This window comes from Heptranchias perlo, chromosome 1 (assembly GCF_035084215.1).
Source record: "Heptranchias perlo isolate sHepPer1 chromosome 1, sHepPer1.hap1, whole genome shotgun sequence".
NCBI lineage: Eukaryota > Metazoa > Chordata > Chondrichthyes > Hexanchiformes > Hexanchidae > Heptranchias > Heptranchias perlo.
The window spans coordinates 192190547-192215976 of record NC_090325.1 but is presented as its reverse complement, the minus strand read 5'-3'; the positions used below and the strand labels follow the sequence as shown (position 1 = coordinate 192215976).

Genomic DNA, 25430 nt, shown 5'->3' with positions numbered 1-25430 from the left:
GTTTCACTAAAACAAGCATCTGCCAGTGCGTTTAGGACCATAAATCCACTGTCGGACTCCCGCCGATGTCCTTAGACCACTTGACCTCCGTTCCCACAGTTTGGGATGTGATCGGACCTCTCGGACCACCGACTCAGCCGGGGTCACCTTCTTCACAACCTATATAGCCCAGCGTTGCGATAATAAGTGCCACCAAGTCCTGAAGCATGTGGATTCACCAGTGTGCGTGACTCTAGGGAAGCTTCCTCACGCCTCGCTACCTCGAAATGCCGTTTGAATCTCATTAAAGCCCTTGTCACCATCTCCCAGGCTCTCTTTGAAGCCCGTGGGAGTATTTCGTTCTTTCCTGTATTTTCTTTAACAGGGAAGCTCAGTCAAAAAAAAACCAGGTCATTTCCTGATGCATATTTTCGTCAATGAACAAGGTCTTTTAACTGCTGTTTTCGCATTGGACCACATCCTCTTGAAAGAATTAAGAAAAGATTTTCCCCTAACCAGCAGCACAAATAATTGTTGGCAGTATCATAATGGATTCAGCCCTATTGGAAGGATGTTAAATTTAATGGGGAGAAGTCCCGCAGGAGCTCTCCGAAAGAGATCTGTTGATGGCCGGTCTTTAACCTGTGGCTCAAGGCCATCAGCCCTCTGCATGGAGTCAGCCTGGATTATGTCCCATGTGCTCAGGGACAGGGAACATATGGTTCCATCTGGAGCCAAAAGAGCTTATACATATGCTAATGCACATCGACATTGAAAGCAATTCCCTCCATTAGATTTTCCCACATAAGAGAAAGGAGGTTTGAACGCTCTTTTAATTGCCCGCGTGACACATGTTCCAACGCTGTAATACAATCAGCCTGGTCGTTACACCTTAATGGATCACGCAAAATCCAATCAGCAGCACTTAAGAGCACTACTGATTAAGAGATTTAGAAACAATGGTTCAGGGGGTTAGCCTATTGTCATTTTTTGTGCTTTCTGTGTTTATGTACCTTTAATTTTCTTTTCATCCATTTTTTTCTTCTTTTTGTTTCTTGCTTATTTTCTTTAAGGTTTATTTTATCAAATTTCCACAGAACAGAAAGGTCGCAACGACTTTGGACATTCCTGTAAGTTTTTTCCTTTGTGTTTTTTTCTTTTAAGTTTGCATTATCGTTGCGTTAATGGGCTGGATCTTTTGCTTTGTTTTTTTTTGCCGTTGAGTTTGTCTTGTTTTGTGGGGGGAGTGGAGATGGTGCCTCTGGTAGTTGCCAGGTGACAGACAGCCAAAGGCCTAAGGCCTACTCAACACCAAAGTCAAAGAGAATATGTTGCGACAACGTTGTTCTGTATGAGTTGAAGAACTCCCAGAGTTTATGGCAGCCTGTGAAATGTTCAGTGTTATTATACATCCGGTAGAAGAATCTCACAGATCATCTTTAAAGCTGAATTGTTGGCCGTGTGAAGCTATCAGAAAGTCTTTTCTTGTTTTTTTTTATTATTGTCAATAAACTCGCAACAATGTCTTTTTTTATTATTCATTCTCGGGATGTGGGCGTCGCTGGCAAGGACAGCGTTTATTGCCCGTCCCTAGTTGCCCTGGATACAACTGAGTGGAAGGCTAGGGTCACTTCAGAGGGCAGTTAAGAGTCAACCACGTAGGTGTAGGACTGGAGTCACATTTAGGCCAGACCGGGTAAGGACGGCAGGTTTCCTTCCCTAAAGGACGTTAGTGAACCAGTTGGGTTTTTGACGACAATCTGACAGCTTCATTATCACTTTTACTGTGTCATTCACCTCTCAATGCCATGATTGGGTTTCTTTGTTGTGACCTGGCTTTCTCTCCCCAAAGTAGCAACTGTCGCTAAGGGATACTCTAAAACTTCTCACTATAGACGACAAATGTGAATGTTCAGCTCCGACTTATTGCCTTTCACTTTCCACCCTTCCTCTCCTGAAGGGGTTGACTCTCGTTGGGTTCAATGGATGATTGCAGCTCCTGTTCCCGGTACCTCAGTGGCAGTCCCCTTGTCCGTGAGTCATGAGAGTTGTAGGCTCAAGACCCACTACAGGACTTCAGTACATGATCTCAGCTGACACTTCAGTGCAGTACTGAGGGAGTGCTGCATTAGCAGAGGTGCTGTCTTTTGGATGAGACGTTAAACCCCGTCTGCCAGTTCTTGTGGATATAAATTATTCCATGATACAATTCAAAGCAGAACAGGGGTTCTCCAGGTGTCCTGGCCAACATTTATCCCTCAACCAACATCACTAAAACAGATTAACTGGTCATTATCTCATTACTGTTTGTGGGATCTTGCTGTTTGCAAATTGGCTGCCATGTTCACCTACAAAACTACTGTTACTACACTTCAAAAGTAATTAATTGGCTGTAGAGCGCTTTGGGATGACCTGAGGATGTGAAAGCTAATCTATTATGGAAAGCCAGCACCGATTTGTTAAAGGCAAATCGTGTTTAACTAACTTAATAGAGTTTTTTGATGAGGTAACAGAAAGGGTAGATGAGGGCAATGCAGTTGATGTGTCTATGAACTTTCAAAAGGCGTTTGATAAATAATAGGCATAATAGACTTGTCATCAAGATTGAAGCCCATGGAATAAAGAGGGCAGTAGCAGCATGGATACAAAATTGGCTAAGTAACAGGAAGCAAAGCGTTGTGGTGAACGGTTGTTTTTCAGACTGGAGGGAGGTGTACAGTGGTGTTCCCCAGGGGTCGGTACTGGGACCACTGCTTTTCTTGATATATATTAATGACTTGGACTTGGGTGTACAGGGCACAATTTCAAAATTTGCAGATGACACAAAACTTGGAAGGGTAGTAAACAGTGAGGAGGATAGCGATAGACTTCAAGAGGATATAGACAGGCTGGTGGCATGGGCGGACACGTGGCAGATGAAAATTTAGCACAGAAAAATGCGAAGGAACAGAGAGATCTGGGGGTATATGCGCACTAATCGTTGAAGGTGGCAGGGCAGGTTGAGAAAGCGGTTAAAAAAGCATACTGGATATAAATAGAGGCATAGAGTACAAAAGCAAGGAAGTCATGATGAACCTTTATAAATCACTGGTTCGACCACAACTGGATTATTGTATCCAGTTCTGGGCATTGCACTTTAGAGAGGGTGCAGAAAAGATTTACTGGAATGATTCCAGGGATGAGAGACTTTAGTTACGTGGATAGACTGGAGGAGCTGGGGTTGTTCTCTTTGGAACAAAGAAGATTGAGAGGAGATTTGATCGAGGTATTCAAAATCATGAAGGGTCCAGACAGAATAGATAGAGAGAAACTGTTCCCATTGGCGGAAGGGTCAAGAACCAGAGGACATAGATTTAAGGTGATTGGCAAAAGAACCAAAGGTGACATGAGGAAAATCTTTTTTACACAGTGAGTGGTTAGGATCTGGAATGCACTGCCCGAGGGGGTGGTGGAGGCAGATTCAATCGTGGCTTTCAAAAGGGAACTGGATAAGTACTTGAAAGTAAAATATTAGCAAGGCTACAGGGAAAGGGCGGGGGAGTGGGACTAGCTGGATTGCTCTTGCATAGAGCCAGCGCGGACTCGATGGGCCGAATGACTTCCTTCCATGCTGTGACCTTTCTATAATTCTATGATTCTATAAATGTAAGTTCGATCCCTCTATTCATATGCATGAGCCGAGGCAAGCTATTCAACCATGGGACATCACAACAAACCCAGCCCTGTCCTTCCCTCATCATCCGCACACACAATGCTTTCCAACGCAGGCCGCTGGATGGAGATCAGGAACAGGAACTATGGCCCCTCCGTCCTAACACAGCGGCACTGAGGCAAACAATATCACCCCAATTGTTGTTGCGATTAAGATTGGCTGATTCAGCGCAGACTGGGGCTCAAAGTGGGACCTCTTGCTCTGTAGGTGGCTCAGTACCGCACCGAAAATCATAGAATCATACAGCACAGGAGGAGTCCATTCGGCCCATCGTGCCTGTGCCGGCTCTTTGGAAGAGCTATCCAATTCGTCCCATTCCCCCTGCCCTTTCCCCATAGCCCTGCAAATTTGTTCCCCTTTAAATATTTATCCAATTCCCTTTTGAAAGTTACTATTGAATCTGCTTCCACCGCCCTTTCAGGCAGCGCATTCCAAATCATAACAACTCACCACATGAAAAAAATCTCCTCATTTCACCTCTAGTTCTTTTGCCAATTACCTTAAATTTGTGCCCTCTGGTTACCAACCCTTCTGAAAATTGGAAATAGTTTCTCCTTATTTGCTCTATCAAAACCCTTCATTATTTTGAAAACCTCTATTAAATCGCTCCTTAACCTTCCCTGTTCTAAGGAGAACAATCTCAGCTTCTCCAGCCTGCCCATTTAACTGAAGTCCCTCATCCCTGGTACCATTCTGGTAAAATCTCCTCTGCACCCTCTCCGAGGCCTTGACATCCTTGACAAGGAAAAAGGGGGCAAAAATAATTGTAACAAGAATGGATGTTAAAAACAAATGCCACCCCAAAGCCAAAATGAGGCCGCCCGCATCGCCAGCGTTAACTGGGGCGGTGCGCCCTCCGACGCCATTTTGAAGCTGTTCCGACTCCATTAACGCCAGACGAGGGTGGTCAAAATCCAACTCCATGGTCATTATTTTCAGGATGAGAGAAGAAGGTCCAACCCACAAGATAGAGGAAGCCCCAGGTTGTGTAAAAACATCAGCAAGGTCCGAATTATAAAATCTAAAATTCCATTATTCTTCCTGTGATAGGGCCAAGCTCCATTTGGGCCATCAAAGAAGGTAAGTTGCATTGCAAACAAAAGAAACCCTTTGCTAAGATGAAACAGTTTCCGTGGTGACGTTTATATGGGGGCCTCAATATCCTGCGCATTTAGTCTGATATACTCCGAAGAGTGTGTTGACCACATCAATACACCATGTGTGGGGAATTCCCCCTGCAGTCCATTGTTTTAACCATTCCGTTTAAAATACGCTCCAGGAGTCCCATGCGTGCGAGCTTGGAGACAAAGGAGGAGATTTTCGACTTGCCGCCTCTGGTGCAGAACAGGCGATGGGTCGGCCGCCCGTTATAGAAACCGCCACATTTACATTTCCATTCAAATCAAGTGAAACTGAATATTGGGCGGTTTCTGTCACAGGCGGCCAATCGCAACGGTGGGTTTACGCCAGGGCAGCAAGTCAAAAATCTACCCCAAAATGTCATTGGCTGTTGAGAAGAAAGCTCGGCAAATACCTGAGTGTGTGTGCATGAGTGTGAATGTGTGTGTACATGAGTGTGTGTACAGAATCCGAGTGTGTATGTACGTGAGTGTGTGTTTGTGAGTGTGTGTTTCTGAGTGTGTGTACATAAGTGTGTGCATGTGTGTGTATATGTGAGTGTGTATGTGAATGTGTGTATATGTGAGTGAGTGTGTGTACATAAGTGTGTGCATGTGTGTGTATATGTGAGTGTGTATGTGAATGTGTGTATATGTGAGTGAGTGTGTGTACATAAGTGTGTGCATGTGTGTGTATATGTGAGTGTGTATGTGAATGTGTGTGAGTGTGTGTACGTGAGTGTGTATGTGAATATTAGTGTGTGTATACACGTGAGTGTGTGTACGTGAATGTTTGTGAGTGTGTATATACATGAGCGTGTGTTTGTGAGTGAGTGTGTATATGTGAGCGTGTATGTGAATGTGGGCGTGTGTGTGAGTGTGTGTATATATGTGAGTGTGTGTACGTGAGTGAGTGCATGTACATGAGTGTGTGTATGTGAATGTTTGTGAGCGTGCGATTGTGTGTGAGATTGTGTGTGCGTGTGAGTGAATCTGTGTGTGTACTTCATTAATCTCTGAGGGAGTTCAGCATTGGGATACTGGAGGTGAAATGTATTTGCCACCCCAGCACATTGTTCCTCACATGTTGCGTATTATTAATAGATTTCACGTTCAAGACAATTTTTATTTTACAAGCAAAGCTCACAAAACTCATACTTGTCTCTTGGCCCCGGTGTCTGCAGCTCCTCCTGTAAGTATCTACTTGTGTCAGATATTTTACTTTTCAATCTGTCCCTCACGTCAAGATCATCGCGGCCTTTCCCACGCTAGTTTTCGAAGCACTGAACGGCATCGGGATGAGGTGGGAATGCCCTGTCCAGGGTTCAAGCACTGAGCTGAAATCACGTGTTCTGCCAGCAAAACCCCTCACCTTTTTTACGTACAACAAAAGAATCTGTGGAACTAGCAGTGACTGAGATGATGCTCAAATGTTTATGAGCTGTCCTCGGAGAATTCCTGTCAGCACGAGGGAAGCATTTCGTTTCGTTTTTCCGTTTTTCCCTCCTCCTTTCCCAAAGACATCGACTCAAGCTGGAATACAGGTCCATGGGCTTTGGTGGTCATTTTTTCCCCATCTGACCCTGGACCGTGAGTGTCGGCAGATTATTCAACCATGTGGGGGGGGGGGTGTATTCCATTTTTCACCCCACATCCACACGAATTCTGCATTTTCCTTGGAGGGGGTGCAGCGTAGGTTTACTAGAATGATACCCAGACTTCAAGGGTTAAGTTACGAGGAGAGATTACACAAATTGGGGTTGTATTCTCTGGAGTTTCGAAGGTTAAGGGGTGATCTGATCGAAGTTTATAAGATATTAAGGGGAACAGACAGGGTGGATAGAGAGAAACTATTTCCGCTGGTTGGGGATTCTAGGAGTAGGGGTCACAGTCTAAAAATTAGAGCCAGACCTTTCAGGAGCGAGATTGAAAACATTTCTACACACAAAGGGTTGTAGAAGTTTGGATACGAGCTCAATTGCTAAATTTAAATCTGAGATGGATAGCTTTTTGGCAACCAAAGGTATGAAGGGATATGGGTCAAAGGCAGGTATATGGAGTTAGATCACAGATCAGCCATGATCTTATCAAATGGCGGAGCAGGCACAAGGGGCTGAATGGCCTACTCCTGTTCCTATGTTCCTGTAGAGATCAGTAGATAGTGATCAGGAGTGGGGACCCTGGCTGATCTGTACCTTAGGAATGCTGAGGCCAATTGTAGTTTCCAAGTCCTGGTTAGACCACATCTGGAGTACTGTGTACAGTTCTGGGCACCGCACCTTAGAAAGGATATACTGGCCTTGGAAGGAGTGCAGCACAGATTCACCAGAATGTTACCTGAGCTCCAAGGGGGAAATTGTGAGGAGAGATTACATAAACTAGGCTTGTATTCCCTGGAATATAGAAGGTTAAGGGGTGATTTGATTGAGTTTTTTAGGATTTTAAAAAAATTGTTAGGGTAGATAGAGAGAAACTTTTTCTGCTGGTGGGTGGTGCCTAGGACAAGGGGACATGACCTTAAAATCAGAGCCAGGCCATTCAGGAGAGAAGTTAGGAAACACTTCTCCACACAATGGGTGGTAGAAGTGTGGAACTCGCTCCCACAAAAAGCAGTGGATGCTCGCTCCATTAATAATTTTAAATCTGAGATCGATAGATTTTGGCGAGCCAAGGGATATGGAGCCAAGGCGGGTAAATGGAGTTAGGGTACAGATCAGCCATGATCTCATTCGATGGCGGAACAGGCTTGAGGGACTGAATGGCCTCCTGCTGTTCCTGTGTTCCTAAATTGCTGAGATCAGCAAATTCAGCACAGACCCGAGATCAAACTCAGGAAACTTCTGACCGGTATTGCTCTGAACCACACCATGCCAACGTAGAACGATTGAAGTTTACAGCACGTAAGGGGATTATTTAATTCATTGTGTAAGTGCTTGCTACAGCGGTCCTGCATGAATCCCTCAGCCCTGCTCTCTGCCCATCTTCCTTGCTCCAATTGTTTATCTACTACACCCCCTTAAATAATCTCTGATTCAACTACTGTGAATCTTTGAAATTCTCTACCCCAGAGGGCTGCGGATGCTCAGTCGTTGAGTATATTCAAGACTGAGATCGATGGATAGTTGGAAACTAAGGGAATCAAGGGCTATGGGGATCAGGCGGGAAAGTGGAGTTGAGGTCGAAGATCAGCCATGATCTTCTTGAATGGTGCAGCAGGCTCGAGGGGCCGAATGGCCTACTCCTGCTCCTATTTCTTATGTTCTTACTGTCTGTGGCAAAACATTCCATGGTCCAAGAACTCTCTGCATAAAGACACTTCTACAAACTTTTCTCCTCACTCTCGCAGTGACCATTTTAAGTTGAGGACCCCCCCCTCATCACTTACTCCCCAAACAGAGGAAATAACCTTTTCCTTATTTACCGTGTCAAAACCCTTCGTCGTTTTAAATCTCCTCTCAGCCGTCTCAGCTCCAATGGAAGTAGTCGTAGTACATCAGGCCTCTCCTCACAGGCAATGATTCACATCCCTGGCATTAATGTCCCATGCTGGAGTTCCCCAAATTGGACATTAGCCGTGGTCTAACCACTGTGACCACTCTTATCTTTGACTCCTCATTATCCTTTCTCATTTTCGCAAAAGCCTAACCATGCTTTTTCCCAATTGTTCTCTGCTCTCCTATCAGTTATTTGACCCACTTTATTTCCCACAATTAAATCAGGTAGACTTGAATGCAAAGTGTCCTCCACTTTGACTACATACATTACCATTATCCCAGTGCATGTTGTGATAGCTCAATTGCTAAGTTTAAATCTGAGATAGATAGCTTTTTGGCAACCAAAGGTATTAAGGGATACGGGTATATGGAGCTCGATCACAGATCAGCCATGATCTTATCGAATGGCGGAGCAGGCACAAGGGGCTGAATGGCCTACTCCTGTTCCTATGTTCTTAAATCACCCAATATTATTGCCTCGTTGTTCTTACATTCTCCCTGAACTATCTTCTCCCCCTCTATCTCATCTGCACTTTGGTGGCCTATAATGTCCCAAGAATTGTGCCATTTCCCTTCCTGTTCCGTAACTCTATCCATATGGATTCTGTCTTAACATAACCCCCTAGAACATCCTTATGTTCGAGAGCTTCAACAGAATTGCTCCTCAATATTGATCCTGAAAATGCTATTACCAGAACTATTAAAATTCCCAGTCTTGTCCAAACCTAAGCCACATCTCCATTTTAGCTAGTGTATCATATCTCTGTATAGCTATTAATGCTTCTCACTGACAACTTATTATGTTCCCTTGAATATAGGAGATTGAGGGGTGATCTGATCAAGGTGCTTAAATGTTAGAAGGATTCGATAGGGTAGATACAGAGAATCTATTTCCTCCGATGAGGAAATCAAGAACAAGGGAGCATAATCTTAAAATTAGAGCTAGGCCATTCAGGAGCGAAATCGGGAAACACTTTTTCACACAAAGGGTAGTAGAAATTTGGAAAACTCTCCCCCAAAAAGCTGTACATGCTGGGGGATAACTGAAGCTTTCAAGACTGACATTGATAGATTTTTGTTAGGTAAGTGTATCAAGGGATACGGAGCTAAGGTGAGAAAATGGAGTTAAGGTGCAGATCAGTCATAATCTAATTGAAAGGTGGAACAGACTCGAGGGGCTGAATGGCCTACTCCAGTTCCTAATGTTCCTATGTTCCTAACTCTGTCAAGATTCTTGAAGCAAAAGTAACTTTTGGGCTGAAATTTCTCTTGTGGAATGTCCTCAGTGGAACATAAGAAATAGGAGCAGGAGTAGGCCGTACCGCCCCTCGAGCCTGCTCCGCCATTCAATCAGATCATGGCCGATCTTCGAACTCAATTCCACTTTCCTGCCCGGTCCCCATATCCCTTGATTCCCCTAGAATCCAAAAATCTATCTATCTCAGCCTTGAATATTCTCAATGATTCTGCATTCACAGCCCTCTGGGGTAAAGAAATCCAAATATTCACAACCCTCTGAGTGAAGAAATTTCTCTTTATCTCAGTTTTAAATGGCCGACCCCTAATCCTGAGATTATAACCCCTAGTTCTAGACTCTCTGGCCAGGGGAAACAACCTCTCAGCATCTACCCTGTCAAGCCCCCTCAGAATCTTATAAGTTTCAATGAGATCACCTCTCATTCTTCTAAACTCCAGAGAGCAGAGGCCCAATTTACTCAACCTCTTCTCATAGGACAATCCTCTCATCCCAGGAATTAATCTAATGAACCTTCGTTGTACCGCCTCTAAGGTAAGTATATCCTTCCTTAGATAAAGAGACCAAAACTAAATGCAGTACTCCAGATGAGGTCTCACCAAAGTCCTGTACTATTGTAGTAAGACTTCCTTACTCTTGTACTCCAACCCCCTTGCAATAAAGGCCAACATGCCATTTGCTTTCCTAATTGCTTGCTGCACCTGCATGCTAACTTTTTGTGTTTCTTGCACGAGGACACCCAAGTCTCTCTGAACACCAACATTTACCAGTTTCTCACCATTTAAAAAATATTCTGTTCTTCTATTTTTCCTACCAATGTGAATAACCTCACATTTCCCCATATTATACTCCATCTGCCACCTTCTTACCCACTCACTTAACCTGTCTATATCCCTTTGCTGACTCTTTGTGTCCTCCTCATAGCTTACTTTCCCACCTAGCTTTGTATCATCAGCAAACTTGGATACATTACACTCATCTAAGTCATTAATATAGATTGTAAACAGCTGAGGCCCAAGCACTGATCCTTGCAGCACCCCACTAGCTACAGCCTGCCAGCCTGAAAATGACCCATTTCTCCCTACTGTTTTCTGAATTTCCTGTCCGTTAACCAATCCTCTATCCATGCTAATATGTTACCCCCAACCCCATGAGCCCTTATCTTGCGTAGTTCCTCCCTTCACCCTTTTAAGATAAATAGGTTATTTCCCGCAGACAAAAGAATTTCACGCAGGTGTGATAATGTTTTGTTACCAATATCACACAGTGTGAATTCAATTCATTTGTGTGGAGGAAGGGAAAATTTGACTGCGAAGGTATTTTTTAATTCAAATAGCGCTAAAGGGTTATGTTATTATTTTGTAAAACAACGGGGTACGTTTTACGTGATGAGAATGTATATCAGTGATTCAGGTGCAGAGGCCAGTGGGTCCAATTTATAATGGCCAGGAAATTGTGTGGGCCTGAACTGACCACTCTTACTTCATCACCTGAACTCGCCGAAGGTGCTGCCTCCACACAAATTAATTGAATTCATGCTGTGCGATATCGGTAACAAAATGTTATCGCATCTGTAACCTCCTCCAGCCCTGCAACCCTCCCAGTTCTCCGCGCTCCTCCAATTCTGGCCTCTTGCGCATCCCCGATTTTCATCGCTCCACCATTGGCGGCCGTGCTTTCAGCTGCCCGGGCCCTAAGCTCTGGAATTCCCTCCCTAAACCTCTCTACCTCCCTCTCCTCCTTTAAGACGCTGCTTAAAACCTATCTTTTTGACCAAGCTTTTGGTCACCTGTCCTAATATCTCCTTATGTGGCTCGGTGTCAAATTTTGTTTGGTAATTGCTCCTGTGAAGCACCTAGCGACGTTTTACTACGTTAAAGGCGCTATATAAATGCAAGTTATTGCATGAAATTCCTCTGTCCGCGGGTGTTAACCTACTTATTTCAAAATGGTGAAGAGAGGAATTTCCACTGGGGACATTCCACAAGAGAAATTTCATCCCCTAAAAAGGTACATTCGTTTCACGGTCGTGCAAAGCTCTGAATCATAAAAAATCACCCCTGTATTTTTGTACTTTGCTGTGGGCCAGTGTGAGTTTTTAATTCATTTCTGAACGCGCGGTTCTCAAGTAGGAGTTCCCCAGCGAATGAAAAGCGGGAGAGAGCCCTCTGTGCTCCATAATTGATGGCCACCATCAAAATCGCACGGCTTTAACAGGACGTTTATCACAGCGAAGACCTGTCGTTCTCCCAATTTTTTTTTCCCCCATTAAAGAGGGACTTCACGTACCACCTGAGGTAGTGGGCAAGGGACAAGTGTGGGTCAGTCCTGTTGGGCTGTCTCACTTCGGCCCGGTGCTTCCTCGGGTTTCGTCGCCGCACTCGGTTCCAATTCCCTTCATTTTCATCCCTCTGCAGCCGCACCGGGGTCGGACGATGTCGCCTTGTACGTCGCCGTGGTCGTGGCTGTGATTGTGTGCCTCGCCATTTTGTTGGTCGTGGTGATGTTTGTGTATCGAAAGAACCACCGCGACTTCAACTCCGACATCAGAGACTCTGCCGCCCTGAATGGTGGGTTTCAGCCAGTGAGCATCAAGACGTCCAGGCAAGGTTGGTTTGTTTTGTATAACCTTTGACCTATAATTGCGGTTGTGAGGTTTGTTTTTTGTGGTGCAATTTTGAACTATTCAAGGCAAAGGATGTGATTGGGGGACTGTTGCATTTTCTACCTTTGACCCCAGTAAAGCATGATAACCATTCCCGCAATGTGCCAAACTCCAACGTTAGAAGGATGTTCACTGCTGCAAAGAGTGACATTTCCATCTCACAACAAGCTCTCTCTCTCTCTCTCTCTCTCTCCCTCGCTCCCCCCACTCCCTCTCTCTCTGTCTCTGTCTCTCTGTCTATTAACATTCTTGGCCAATCCAGTGCTGAACATTTACAGAGACACCATTTGGTGTCAGGCAGAAGAGGTCATTGCAGTCTTGACAACAATGAGGATGGAGGGAGGTTTAGTAAAGCTCCCACTTGCATCTTTAACAACGATTGGGAGTGGGGGAGAGGTTTAGGGAGACCCACTCTTTCGCTCTTGACGACCATGGCAGGGAGGAAGTAGTAGAGGAAAGGTGAAGTGGGGACCTGGTAGATGCAGCTACTGACTTATAGATGCAGTTCAATGAGCTAGTAATACAGTGCCATGAGCTAGTAATATAGTTCAATGGACTAGTAATGCAGTGCCATGGACTAGTAATACAGTGTCATAGGCTAGTAATACAGTGCCATGAGGTAGTAATGCAGTGCCATGGGCCAGTAATACAGAGCCATGGACTAGTAATACAGTGCCATGAGCTAGTAATGCAGTGCCATGGGCTAGTAATGCAGTGCCATGAGCTAGTAATGCAGTGCCATGGGCTAGTAATGCAGTGCCATGGGCTAGTAATGCAGTGCCATGGGCTAGTAATATAGTGCCATGGGCTAGTAATACAGTGCCATGGGCTAGTAATACAGTGTCATGGATGAGTAATGCAGTGCCATGAGCTAGTAATATAGTGCCATGAGCTAGTAATGCAGTGCCATGGGCTAGTAATATAGTGCCATGAGCTAGTAATGCTGTGCCATGGATGAGTAATGCAGTGCCATGGGCTAGTAATACAGTGTCATGGATGAGTAATGCAGTGCCATGAGCTAGTAATATAGTGCCATGGGCTAGTAATGCAGTGCCATGGGCTAGTAATACAGTGTCATGGATGAGTAATGCAGTGCCATGAGCTAGTAATATAGTGCCATGAGCTAATAATGCAGTGCCTTGGACTAGTAATATAGTGTCATGGATGAGTAATGCAGTGCCATGAGCTAGTGATGCAGTGCCATGAGCTAGTAATACAGTGCCATGAGCTAGTAATACAGTGCCATGAGCTAGTAATACAGTGCCATGGGCTAGGACTACAGTGTCATGGATGAGTAATGCAGTGCCATGAGCTAGTAATGCTGTGCCATGGACTGATAGACTGGCCCATACCTCCAATTTCCCAAATAGAAAATTTCTAGTCATGGGCAGAGGGATCAAGGAAAAATCAGAAGAATAAGTTCCCCAGAGTTGTTGGTGCATGTCCACGTTCTCACAGAGCAGCACCGGCCTGAGGAGTGAGGGAAGGTTTTCCCGCGATTCCTCTGGCTACATCTAAAGCACGGCCAGTAGTAGAGAGAAGAGACCTTGAAAGAGATGGGAGAAGTGAATAAATAGGCGGGAGATAAATGTTGGCACAGGCTATTTTGGATCCCAGTTTTCTGAGTGGAGGGCAGTCATTTGTGTAAACAGGGACAATCAGAGGTGGAGTCAATCGCAGAAGAGGCCGCTCACCAGCTCACACACTGTGGCTCGAGTGTCGGGCAGAGGGAACCCAAGAAAGCCGAAAGCGAGACAACATACTTCAAAATGAAGGAATCTCATGCTGAACGAAAATATAACGTGGAAGAGACAAAGTGTAAATAATAACATTTTTTTTAAATAACAGGACATTTCTCTGCAAAATGCGATACATTGGTTCTTGGGAATAACCACGCAAAACAGATATGTCAAGGAAATAATGAGACTGTGATAAAGTTCGCTCCATGGAGTGCACAATCAGGCTGAAGTGCATCTCACATGAGTAAGGAGCTTATGTCAAAATATCAATCTGTTAAGGACATAAGTTTTACTTCAAGTAGAGTTAGATCCTGTAGGGATGAATGAAGAGTGTGACTGGAAAATGATGTGTAAGGGTTTGATAAAAGGTAAGATTAACGTCACCAAAATACCCATTTTACTTTTCCTGCCAATTGTCTCCCTTATTCTTTAATGGGGACCAAATCCATTCCTCTTGTGTGAGCCTAGACAGTAAGGGGGGCGGGGGTCACCTTGACTTTGGGCAATAGTGTTAGATGGGTGACATCTCTCCCGATTTTCATTTCCAAATGGACACTATCGCCCAAAGTCCAAATTATCCCCTTATGTTAGCAATGAAGGGAGGAATTGACTGCCAAGCCTTAATTCTTTCCTCATCCCGTGTCCACTCCCAAGCTGGATAGCAATCGGGAACTGGGAATCCAGGTCAATTCTTTTTTCCCACTCCCTAACCCAACCCGTTCCGGCTACAATCAGCTACCTCAGCTCAGACTGGGGATCAAACTTGGGATCTTCCCAGTCTCTGCAGCTCAGCCACTCTCTGCCTTTATTAGCTGATCCATCAGGGAAGCCTTTTGTTATTTTTTATGCGGAGGCTCGTCAAGGCGAGATTCCCAGTGTGAGGATCAAAAACTCCGCGATCAGGTAACGCACAGTTAGGTGCAGAGTAAAGGCCACTCCACGCTGCCCCAATACTGTGCCTCAGCAGCAACCTTAGAAATGCATTTGCTACTTAAAACTGTACCCCAACATTCAGCACTTAAGCATCTACACACTGGCCTAGAAATTGGGCCACGCGTCGCCTGTTTCTCAGGTGCTAAGCGGCTTCCTAACCCTCCAATGTGGCAGGCAGGAGGTGCACGCTCATTACGAGCTGGATGCGCGCCACCCGCCATATTGGTAAAAGCCAAAAAAATCGGCGTGCTACAACCTCGCTTCGCTGGGCAATCTGCCTCTTACTCTCCGCAGCTCGCCTGCTTCATGGAAATGAGGCTTGAGGCCCAATATCGGGGGAGCTTCGGGCCTCCCCATCCAGGCGAAGGGACTGTATGCTGCAACTCCCCCCCAACAATGTGCCCAAAGGTGGGCACGCCTGAATTTCTAGGCCATTAACTACTTTTTTTTAATTGTAATTATTCTCTGTTTACAATACATCGTTGTAGAATTATATTGTTCTGTCCATAGTGTACAATGCGAGAGTGAGTGAATCTTGGTTTGTTCTGACTCTTTTTAATATGAATTAAAATGCCATAGTAAAAGAGCACTGGGGTGGTTGGCTGGTCTGGAAGGGTCAAAAATGACTCTCATTGCGTTGTCTCAGGCTAGACTGTGAAGGGGTCAGGGAAGAGGCAGGAGAATGAGTCCACGTGGGTCTGGGTGGAACACAATGTGAGCAGGATGGGCCAGGGGTGACTCCAGGTGGGTTGAGTGGCCATGAGCGGGTTGGGTTGGGCTGGGATAGGGGCGGTGAAGGACGTACATTAGCAGAGGTGGAGCCAAAAGTAAAGTGGGAGGGGCTTGCTGTGATTAGCATGGACTGCAGCCAATGGAGGGGAAACAAAGCATTTGGTGAAGAAAGTTAACAAGACCCAACCCAAGGTTTCATGCTTAAAACTGGGCGTCAGGGCCCTGACACAGGAGGAGGCTTCTCTAAGGTTGCCTTTTCCAGGGATTTACAACTCTGTACAGGCAGTCCGTCAATAAGAATAAACATTTTATTCAGAGATGTTTCATTTCTTATGTGATAAACGTTACTTTCTCTGCCACATCGTCAGCTAGCGGAAAAATCCAAGATGGCTGAAAAGTTGTGAAATTGGAGCGATTTGATTGGTTGGTTTTGTGCTGCTTACTCATTCCTCATCGGCACTTTTCTGAGCCACTTTCCGCACTTTTGATTCCCCTATTTCTTCAATGCTGATTTGTCGCTGTTTCTGAAGTTGAAATTTGAGCCAATAAGCTCCAAGACATTTGCATATGTATAGACGTGACACCTAAAGTGTGACACAGGAAGGGTGTCAACACAGTAGTGAACAAATTGTGCGCTAGACCTGCCTTTATATACAATAGACGGATGGATAGAACTTGGCTTTTATTGTTGAGAGTTGAGGATACCACTTCACACAATTAGCCTCTGCTTTCTCTTCACACAGATAACTCCCATCTGCTCGCTGTTCAACCAGATCTCACAGCTGCTGCTGCCATGTACAGAGGACCCATGTACGCCTTGCACGATATCTCGGACAAGATCCCGATGACCAACTCACCGCTGCTCGATCCCCTGCCCAACCTTAAAATTAAGGTGTACAACTCCTCCTGCGGGGTCACGCCCCAAGCTGAGGCGGTGGACCTGGCATCGAAGCTGTCCCCGCCCGTCACAGAGTCACTGCTTGGCAACGAGGCCCAGAATCTCAAGAACCAAAGCCTGGCTCAGCAGAAGGATCCGACCTGCAGTGCATTTGGGAGTTTCAACATCCTGGGAGGCCATCTTATCGCACACAACTCAGGTAAATCTCTGCTGCCCACCTGTCCCTTCTCCTTGATTTCCCTGGATCACGAGGAAATGGAGTTCATCAGTTGTTTTTATTTTATTTTTTTTGACGAGCTGGGAAGGGCCGCTGAAGTCAAAACGTGTTCTTAGTCCGTTAAGAAAGCTGGAATTTTTCACCACGTTTGCTAGGAAACAAATGGAAAGTTTCATCCCGAGGGCTCAAATCGCGGGGAGGTCAGTTTCACACTTGACTGCACCACCACCAATCAATTTAAGAATAGAAGAGCCTCCAAAGGGGAGAAGCCTCAATGGCCGTCGTGCCTGCTCCATCCAAAGTCCGTTTATCTTTATCCCTCTTCAGGAATTTCCTCAGCCGCGGCCTCCCAAACCATCCACGCTGAATCGGCGTAGAGTTCAGCCAAAGGGACGGAAGTAGGTACCACAAGTGCTGTGAAGCGCTTTGGAACATCCTGAGGACGTGAAAGGCGCTATATAAATGCGAGGTCTTTCTCCTTTTATTATATGTCTCCAAATTTGTAAATACTCTATAAGTAGGGGAGGGGGGTGTGCGGTTTGAGGGGGATTTTTGTGCCCGTCAAGTGAGGGATGTCGGTGTTGAGGGAATCAAACACTTTTCCACCTATGTTCCCCCATTGTCACCATCGAGCATTGCCCCAAGTCACCCATAGACCAACCAAATGCAAGTTCCAGCTTCCTCTATTCAGTCCCAGCTTCACAAGCCTTGCCTGCTGGGAGTGCGTATCAATCATTTAGGTGCCCGTGTTTTTCTGACTATTATGGGTTGACCGAGTGGTGGTAATGATGGCGGAGGGGGAGCAGGTCAATGACGGAATAAAACATCAGTAGATTCTAGGTGGCGCGGCCTTTTGAGAGACGGGTGACTTTTCTCTGGAGTTTATTCACCGGTGTGAATTTTTCCATCTGCGCACAATCCAACCCTCCTTGACTCTCTTTCTGAGATCGCTAGCCGACCCCGATTTATCGACAGTTTTATTACACGGACTCCTAATCCCACATGGAGCTGGGCTGAGAATCACGGAGGATGCTTACAGTTGGAAGACCCCTTTCATCTCTGAGTGCCAGAGGCGAAAGGACAGTGCACCGACTCGGTGCACAGCTCAGGCCCCCCGACAGGCTGCTTGCATTTCCCATTCAAGGCCTAGCGTGCCCAAATCGCAAACTGGGCCGTCTGACACACTTGGAGTCCTCGGAGGACGCTGCTCGATGGAGTCTGAATCTGTCAGGTTGACAAGGACGTCAGTCGGTTTAAAGAAATGTTAGCTGCTTGTTGCACAGCTCGTGCAGTGCAGATGAGTTCTGTTTTTTTTTTATAATCTGTGACACTAATCTTTTAAGGATGCGGGCCTGCTGTCGTCATGATTTGCATTCGCGGTTTCAAAGGTTTTAAAACAGTGTTTTGGTTGTTGTTCGTCTTGAAGCTCACCAGCTCCTTTACCGTGACAGCTGTCTCCATCTCACACATTCCACTGCTGACAGAATCTGAGACAGCAGCAAGTTGGGAATGACTGATGGAGAAATTCAGAGGGGAAAACAATGGAGGGCGTGCGGAAAACAGTAAAGTTGATATCCCTCAATAGTGGGGTCTGATCAGCGCCTGAAAGAAAAGTTCCCATTTCATTTGTTACTCTTCCAGTATTTTAATTTTTCAATGATTTTATGGATTTTATTTTTCACAGTAAAAGAAAGAACTTGCATTTATATAGCGCCTTTCACAACCTCAGGGTGTCCCAAAGTGCATTACGGCCAATTAAATACTTCTGAAGTGTACTCACTGTTGTATGTAGGAAATGCGGCAGCCAATTTGCGCACAGCAAGGTCCCACAAACAACAATGTGATAATGACCAGATAATCTATTTTTTTTTGATGATGTTGGTTGAGGGATAAATATTGGCCAGGACACCGGGGAGAACTCCCCTGATCTTCTTCGAAATAGTGCCATGGGACCTTTTAGGTCCACCTAAGGGGGCAGACGGGGCCTCGGTTTAGCATCTCATCTGAAAGACAGCACCTCCGACAGTGCAGCACTCCCTCAGTGGGAGTGACAGCCTAGACTTTGTGCTCAAGTCTCTGGAGTGGGACTTGAGCCCACGACCTTCTGACTCAGGGTGCTCCTGCTCAAAGCAAGCTCTTTGTTTGTGACTCTCAGTTTGTGCTTTATGTGATCTAGATTTCCATCATAAAAGCCTTTCCAAAAATAATGATGTGGAGATGCCGGTGATGGACTGGGGTGCACAAATGTAAGGACTCGCACAACACCAGGTTATAGTCCAACAGCTTTATTTGAAATCACAAAGCTTTCGGAGCTTTGCAAAGCTCTGAAAGCTTGTGATTTCAAATAAAGCTGTTGGACTATGACCTGGTGTTGTGCGTCTCCTTACATCTTCCAAAAACAGGATAACTTGTCTAGCCATGCCTGCAAACCTCTCTGTCAAATTAAAATGTGGTGACAATCAGATCTGCTCAGAATAAAATTCGACTTTCTGGCAATTATGCTAATCCGATGTTTAGCCAGTATTACTGAATCTGACGCAGGCGGTGGGACTTATGTGTCCTTTTTTTTTTGCAAGATAAAATTTGCCGCTTGCAGGCCGACGCTTGGCATCATGTGTTCACCTCGAGATCACAATCCAGCATTTAGATTGTATGTTCTGTCAATCCTAGGAGTAAGCTTACTGGTGCCAGCAGGAGCCATTCCCCCGGGAAGAGCCTATGAAATGTACGTGACAGTCCATCGGAAAGACAACATGAGGTAATGGCACCCATCTACTTAACCGAATTCTTTTTAGAAAATACACACATATGTGCCCGCCTGTGTGTTCATGGTTCAGTCGGAATGCATGTCTCGGTCGTATATACCATATGTTTACAGTTATAGTTCCTTATGCAACGTCTATCAGACTATACAGGTTGACGTGATAATATCTGGAGGCACATATCCTTGTCCCTTTGTATATATTTATATTTATACCAGTAGGGAAGAGGGCCAGGAAAAGGCAGGACTCCCACAGCGACTCAGAAAGAGATGAGCCGGGGGGAGAGATCGGTGCCAGGCGAGGAGTCAAAGTAATTCGTTGCCACCTCGTCTTCATCAGAGACTGAGTAACTCTTTGAAAAAACCTTCCTTATTTTTTCCTTCTTTCCTGCTCCATCCTTTTCTCTTCCAGCTTCCTCTCCTGGATGGCCTACTCCTGCTCTTAATTCGTATGTTCCTACGTCCTCTCCGCCCCAATGGGCTTTTGTACTTGTTTTCCTTTTCTGCTTCCATCTTTTACACTTTGTCTTCCTCCCTTTGCTTTTTACCTTCCTTCTGCCCTTCTTCACGTCGCCTGCATCTCTCCTTTACCGCTTTTTTTTTTCTTTCCCTTCAGCGGCACGGTGGTCGTAGAGCGAGGCGTCGAAAGAGACTGAAGGGGGCAGGTCGCAGGATATGTGGGAGATCAGTGCATTTAAGGGGAAGCTAGATAAACACATGAGGGAGAAAGGAATAGAAGGATATGCTGATAGGGTGAGATGAAGTAAGGTGACAGGAGGCTCGTGTGGAGCATAAACACCAGCATGGACCAGTTAGAACATAAGAACATAAGAAATAGGAGCAGGAGTAGGCCAATCGGCCCCTCGAGCCTGCTTCGCCATTCAATAAGATTATGGCTGATCTGATCCTAACCTCAAATTTAAATTCATGTCCAATTTCCTGCCCGCTCCCCGTAACCCCTAATTCCCTTTACTTCTAGATGGGCCGAATGGCCTGTTCCTGTGCTGTACACTCAATGTAACTCGATGTAACTCAAGGGTTTTCTTTTGGAGCCCCAAGTCTTCACCTTGGTATGAACAGGCTGGGTCAGAAGGCGATCTAACAGAGGTCTTTAAAATTATGAAGGGGTTCAATAGGGTAGACCTAGAGAGGATGTTTCCACTTGTTGGGGGGGGATTGCAAAACTAGGGGCCATAAATATAAGATAGTCACCAATAAATGAAATAAGGAATTCAGGAGAAACTTCTTTATCCAGAGAGTGGTTAGAATGTGGAACTCACTACCACAAGGAGTAGTTGAGGCGAATAGCATAGATGCATTTAAGGGGAAGCTAGATAAACACATGAGGGAGAAAGGAATAGAAGGATATGCTGATAGGGTGAGATGAAGTAGGGTGCGGAGGAGGCTCGTGTGGAGCACAAACGCCGGCATGGACCAGTTGGGCTGAATGGCCTTTTTCTGTGCTGCAAAATCTATGTAATATGATGTATCTGAACTGCTGGGCGGAAGAGAGAACTGGGGCCGCAAAGGCCCAATTTTGCAGCATTTATGGATGTACGCCGGGAATTTTTCTTGAGAGTTCCCCCGATTCGGCCAATGTAACTTTGCCAGAAAATCAGCAGGAACACGCGGGGGTTTCCGCTGATCTTGCACCAAAGTTACAACGGCCGACAGGGAGGAGCCACTGAGGACATTCCCCGGCGATAATTTTGTTAAATAGATGTAGATCTTCATGATGCCCTCATCACAGGAGGTTCTCCACAAAAAGCAGTCTGCTTGATCAGCAGCCCATCCACCACCTTGAACATTCACTCCCTCCCTCGAGTGGTTAGGATCTGGAATGCACTGCCCGAGGTGGGTGGTGGAGGCAGATTCAATCATGGCCTTCAAAAGGGAACTGGATAAGTACTTGAAAGGAAAAAATTTGCAGGGCTACGGGGAAAGGGCGGGGGGAGTGGGACTAGCTGGATTCCTCTTGCATAGAGCCGGCGCGGACTCGATGGGCTGAATGGCCTCCTTCCGTGCTGTAACCGTTCTATGATTCTATGATTCCACCACTGGCGCACCATGGCTGCAGTATGTTCTATCCACAGGATGCACTGCAACAGCTCACTGAAGCATCTTCGGCAGCACCTCCCAAACCCACGACCTCCACCCCCAGAAGGACAAGGGCAGCAGGTGCATGGGAACACTATCAGCTCCGAGTTCCCCTCCAAGTCCCACACACCATCCCGATTTGGATATGTATCGGCCGTTCCTTCATTGCCGCTGGGTCAAAATCCTGGAACTCCCGACCTAACAGCACTGTGGGAGAACCTTCACCAGACGGACTGCAGCGGTTCAAGAAGAAGGCCCACCACCACCTTCTCAAGGGCAATTAGGGATGGGTAATAAAATGCCGGCCTCGCCAGCGAATGCCCACACCCCGAAAATAGCTGGGCTTCTGGTTCAAAGCCTTGTTGCCGGAAAATTCTGTGAATGGTGTCCTCGACTCCCTGATACACATTTCTAATCTGCAAGGCCCTGCACCAGAAGAACCCATTCAGAGACAATTGACCCTAACACCTGTTTCTAAGACTCCCTGCTAAGAGTCGTTTTAAAAGAGAGAACACAATGAACAAGGACTGACTGAGAGGCACGGGTTAATATCCAGCTATTTCCCTGTTACAGCACTGAGGCTTCCCTTCAAGCTCTCTCCGAGGACTTTGCTTTATTCGCCCTGCATTGGTTGACTGCGGTTTGCCTTGTGCCCATCTTTAGTGTCATTAGAGTGAAACTACTCAGTTTAATGAGCGCACATGAAGCTGCAGTCGAGATGTGGCTGATTCCCTGCTTTCCTGCCACGCTGTAATGACAAGCTTAGCTTTGTTAAGCAACACAACTGACACTTGCGATGCTGTTTTAAGAAACGATCTTTAGGTTTTTTCCCCCCTCCCTATCTCTACCCGTGTGGGTGATTGTTACAAAGTGTTATGACATGCAGTCATATCTGTCTGCTGAGGCTAGATACATCTCACCACTAATTGGCCACTGGTGGAAATTTTTGACTGGGTGTGATTTTTATTTATTTATTCTTTTATAATGAGCACCTAGCCTTTCCTGTAACAGAACACCTGCCTGTGTGTGTGCGTGTGTGTATGACTATAATTGAGATTGATAGCGCCAAAATTCTCTCACTGAAGAAAGTTGGAATGTCAGAAAAATGGCGTTCCGTACTGAATAAGTTCTGCTCTGATGCTTGGGAATGCGAGCTCGTTCTCTTAAACAACAATAACTTGCGTTTATATAGCGCCTTTAACGTAGTAAAATGTCCCAAGGCGCTTCACAGGAGTGTTATCAGACAAAATTTGACACCGAGCCACATAAGGAGATATTAGGACAGGTGACCTAAAGCTTGGTCAAAGAGGTAGGTTTGAAGGAGCATCTTATAGGAGGAGAGAGAGGTAGAGAGGTGGAGAGGTTTAGGGAGGGAATTCCAGAGCTTAGGGCCTAGGCAGCTGAAGGCACGGCCTCTAATAGTTGGGCCGATGGAAATCAGGGATGCACAAGAGGCCAGAACTGGAGGAGCGCAGAGATCTGGGAGGGTTGTAGGGCTGGAGGAAGTGACAGATATAAGGAGCAGCGACACCATGGAAGGATTTGAACACTAGGATGAGAATTTTAAATTAAAGGTGATACTTAAGCAAGCATTCCCCCTGTGGACAGTAGAGGTACGGCTGAGGTAAAAAGAGGTAATAGCACTTCTGGCCTTGTTTCTGAATCGAATGGGATGTGACAACACACAATGTTACTCATTTGTTGTGAATCTTAATTTGCTCGGCACCAGTGTGCCAGTATAAATTGTCAGGGCAGGACTGACAACAGACCTGAAATTCCCTAGAGAGGCAATAATGTCTCTTTTAAGCTGGCAGTGTGCAATACGAGGTCACACAGAGTCATGCAGGCCTCATTGTGGCCTATTGCTAGCCTAGCTTGTGCCCGCCTCTATGTCTGTGCTTATTTCTTTTTTTTTGGCAGATGTCATTTTATTTCTCATTTTCTTCCCCCTGCTTTTTACCCTTCTTGCTTTAATTCCACGCCAGCTGAGTTGTGAACTTGTGGGGAGTGTTTTTTGTGTCTCACCCGCACTCAAAAATGGGACGGTAGCGGACTGCGAATAAAATGGCTGCCCGGCTACTTGCTGCTTTTACTGTTGCACCACTGTTTCAGCGGATATTAATCCTAGAGGCCAGAGAGCTCCTCTTTGAAACAGGAGGGAGTTTCGAGAGCGCATAGAAAAAGAGGTCAAGTGACGCCATTCGAACCCCAATGCTGTTTTTCGCTCTGATTGTCTGACTACTGCCACTTCCTGCTCCCGCACACCAACCATGGGCGTTACAAGTCCTGCACCAGCCACTTCAAGCCCCAGTTAAAGGGATCTTCAGTGGCTCTTGGAGGTGCTTTTCTGGCAGTAGCTTGTCGAGTTTTTTTTAACTTAAAAGATTGATTAGTTGTTCTACCAACATCCCGACTGCTGCATCGGACAAACCCTGTTGCCCAGACTTGAACTCACATTGCCTGCTGTTCACAGTGTTGCTTCTCTCTCTGCTCCCCACCAAAAAGTGCACCTCCCCTTTAGCCTGCTGCTGTAGCCCTTTAAGAACTTACTGCTACAAACCTGTAAGAACTTGCTGCTGCAGCCCTTTATGTACCTGCTGCTGCAGCCCTTTAAGAACCTACTGTTGCAGCCCTTTAAGAACCTGCTGCTGCAGCCCTTTATGAACCTGCTGCTGCAGCCCTTTAAGAACCTAATGTTGCAGCCTTTTAAGAACCTACTGCTACAGCCCTTTACAAACCTGCTGCTGCAGCCCTTTAAGAACCTGCTGCTTCATCCCTTTAAGAACCTGCTGCTGCAGCTCTTTAAGAATCTGCTGCTGCACCCCTCTAAGAAACTACTGCTGCAGCCCTTTAAGAACTTGGTGCTGCCAGCAGTAGTTAGCTCCTTTTGGACTCTTCGTGTGCAGGCCCCACCTGATAGTATGTACGAATTCCAAGTCTATAATGAGCTTGGCATCGAGAGTTTGTGGGCGTGAGGGGAACCGCATGTAAGCAGCCCTTTAAGGGCTAAATAGAAAGAAAGATAGAATTTGCATTTATATAGTGCCTTTCACGTCCTCAGGACAACCCAAAGCGCTTTACAGCCAATGAAGCACTTTTGAAGTATAGTCACTATTGTAATGTAGGAAACATGGCAGCCAATTTGTGCACAGCAAGATCCCACAAACAGCAAAGAGAGAAATGACCAGATGTTAGAAGCGTTGGTTGAGGATAAATATTGGCCAAGACACCGGGGAGTACTCCCCTTCTCTCCTTCGAAATAGTGCCATGGGATCTTTTACGTCCACCTGAGAGGGCAGACAGGGCCTCGGTTTAACGTCTCACCTGCAAAGACGGCACCTCCGACAGTGCAGCGCTCCCTCAGTACCGCACTGGGAGCGTCAGCCTAGATGGCGTCAGAAAACCCGTTCACGCAGACAAGCGGGGTTTCCTGACAGGCTCCCGGCTCAGTTACGGCGGAGCAAAGGGCGGAAAACCAGAGAACATTCAGACCTGTGGATTCCCCTTCCACCGTTGTTTCTGGCAGGAAATTCCAGGGGCTCGTTTCCAGTGCCAAACTGTCGATTCCCCCGGAGATCAGCAGGGTTAGAGCTACACGTCTGGCACCAGTACGCTGTTAAAAAAAAAACTTGTACTGCATTAAAAAAAAAGCAAATACTTTCTGCAGACTTGGTGTAACAAACCCACAAGGGTCCTGTCAGCTGCGGGAAATTCTGTGTGCGAGAAATCTTTCGTTGCCTTTTTTTTTTCTTTTAATGCTACGTCTGCCTGTTAATGTTAATTTACGAATTAAATTAAATTAAGTGCCAGCAACAGTAGGCAAGAGGTGA

General features: G+C 45.9%; 1 protein-coding gene across 2 annotated transcripts in view; it reads left to right on the top strand.

Annotated features, from left to right (window-relative positions):
- LOC137330387 (netrin receptor UNC5C-like) overlaps positions 1-25430 on the top strand; it is a 341615-nt gene that overhangs the window by 293424 nt on the left and 22761 nt on the right. The window contains exons 8-11 of one of the 2 annotated variants that reach the window (XM_067994492.1): positions 1053-1109; positions 11976-12167; positions 16371-16724; positions 19413-19500. In XM_067994492.1, coding sequence (XP_067850593.1) covers positions 1053-1109; positions 11976-12167; positions 16371-16724; positions 19413-19500 — 691 coding nt within the window. The remainder of the gene's footprint in view (positions 1-1052; positions 1110-11975; positions 12168-16370; positions 16725-19412; positions 19501-25430) is intronic. The other variant, XM_067994493.1, reaches the window with a different exon arrangement.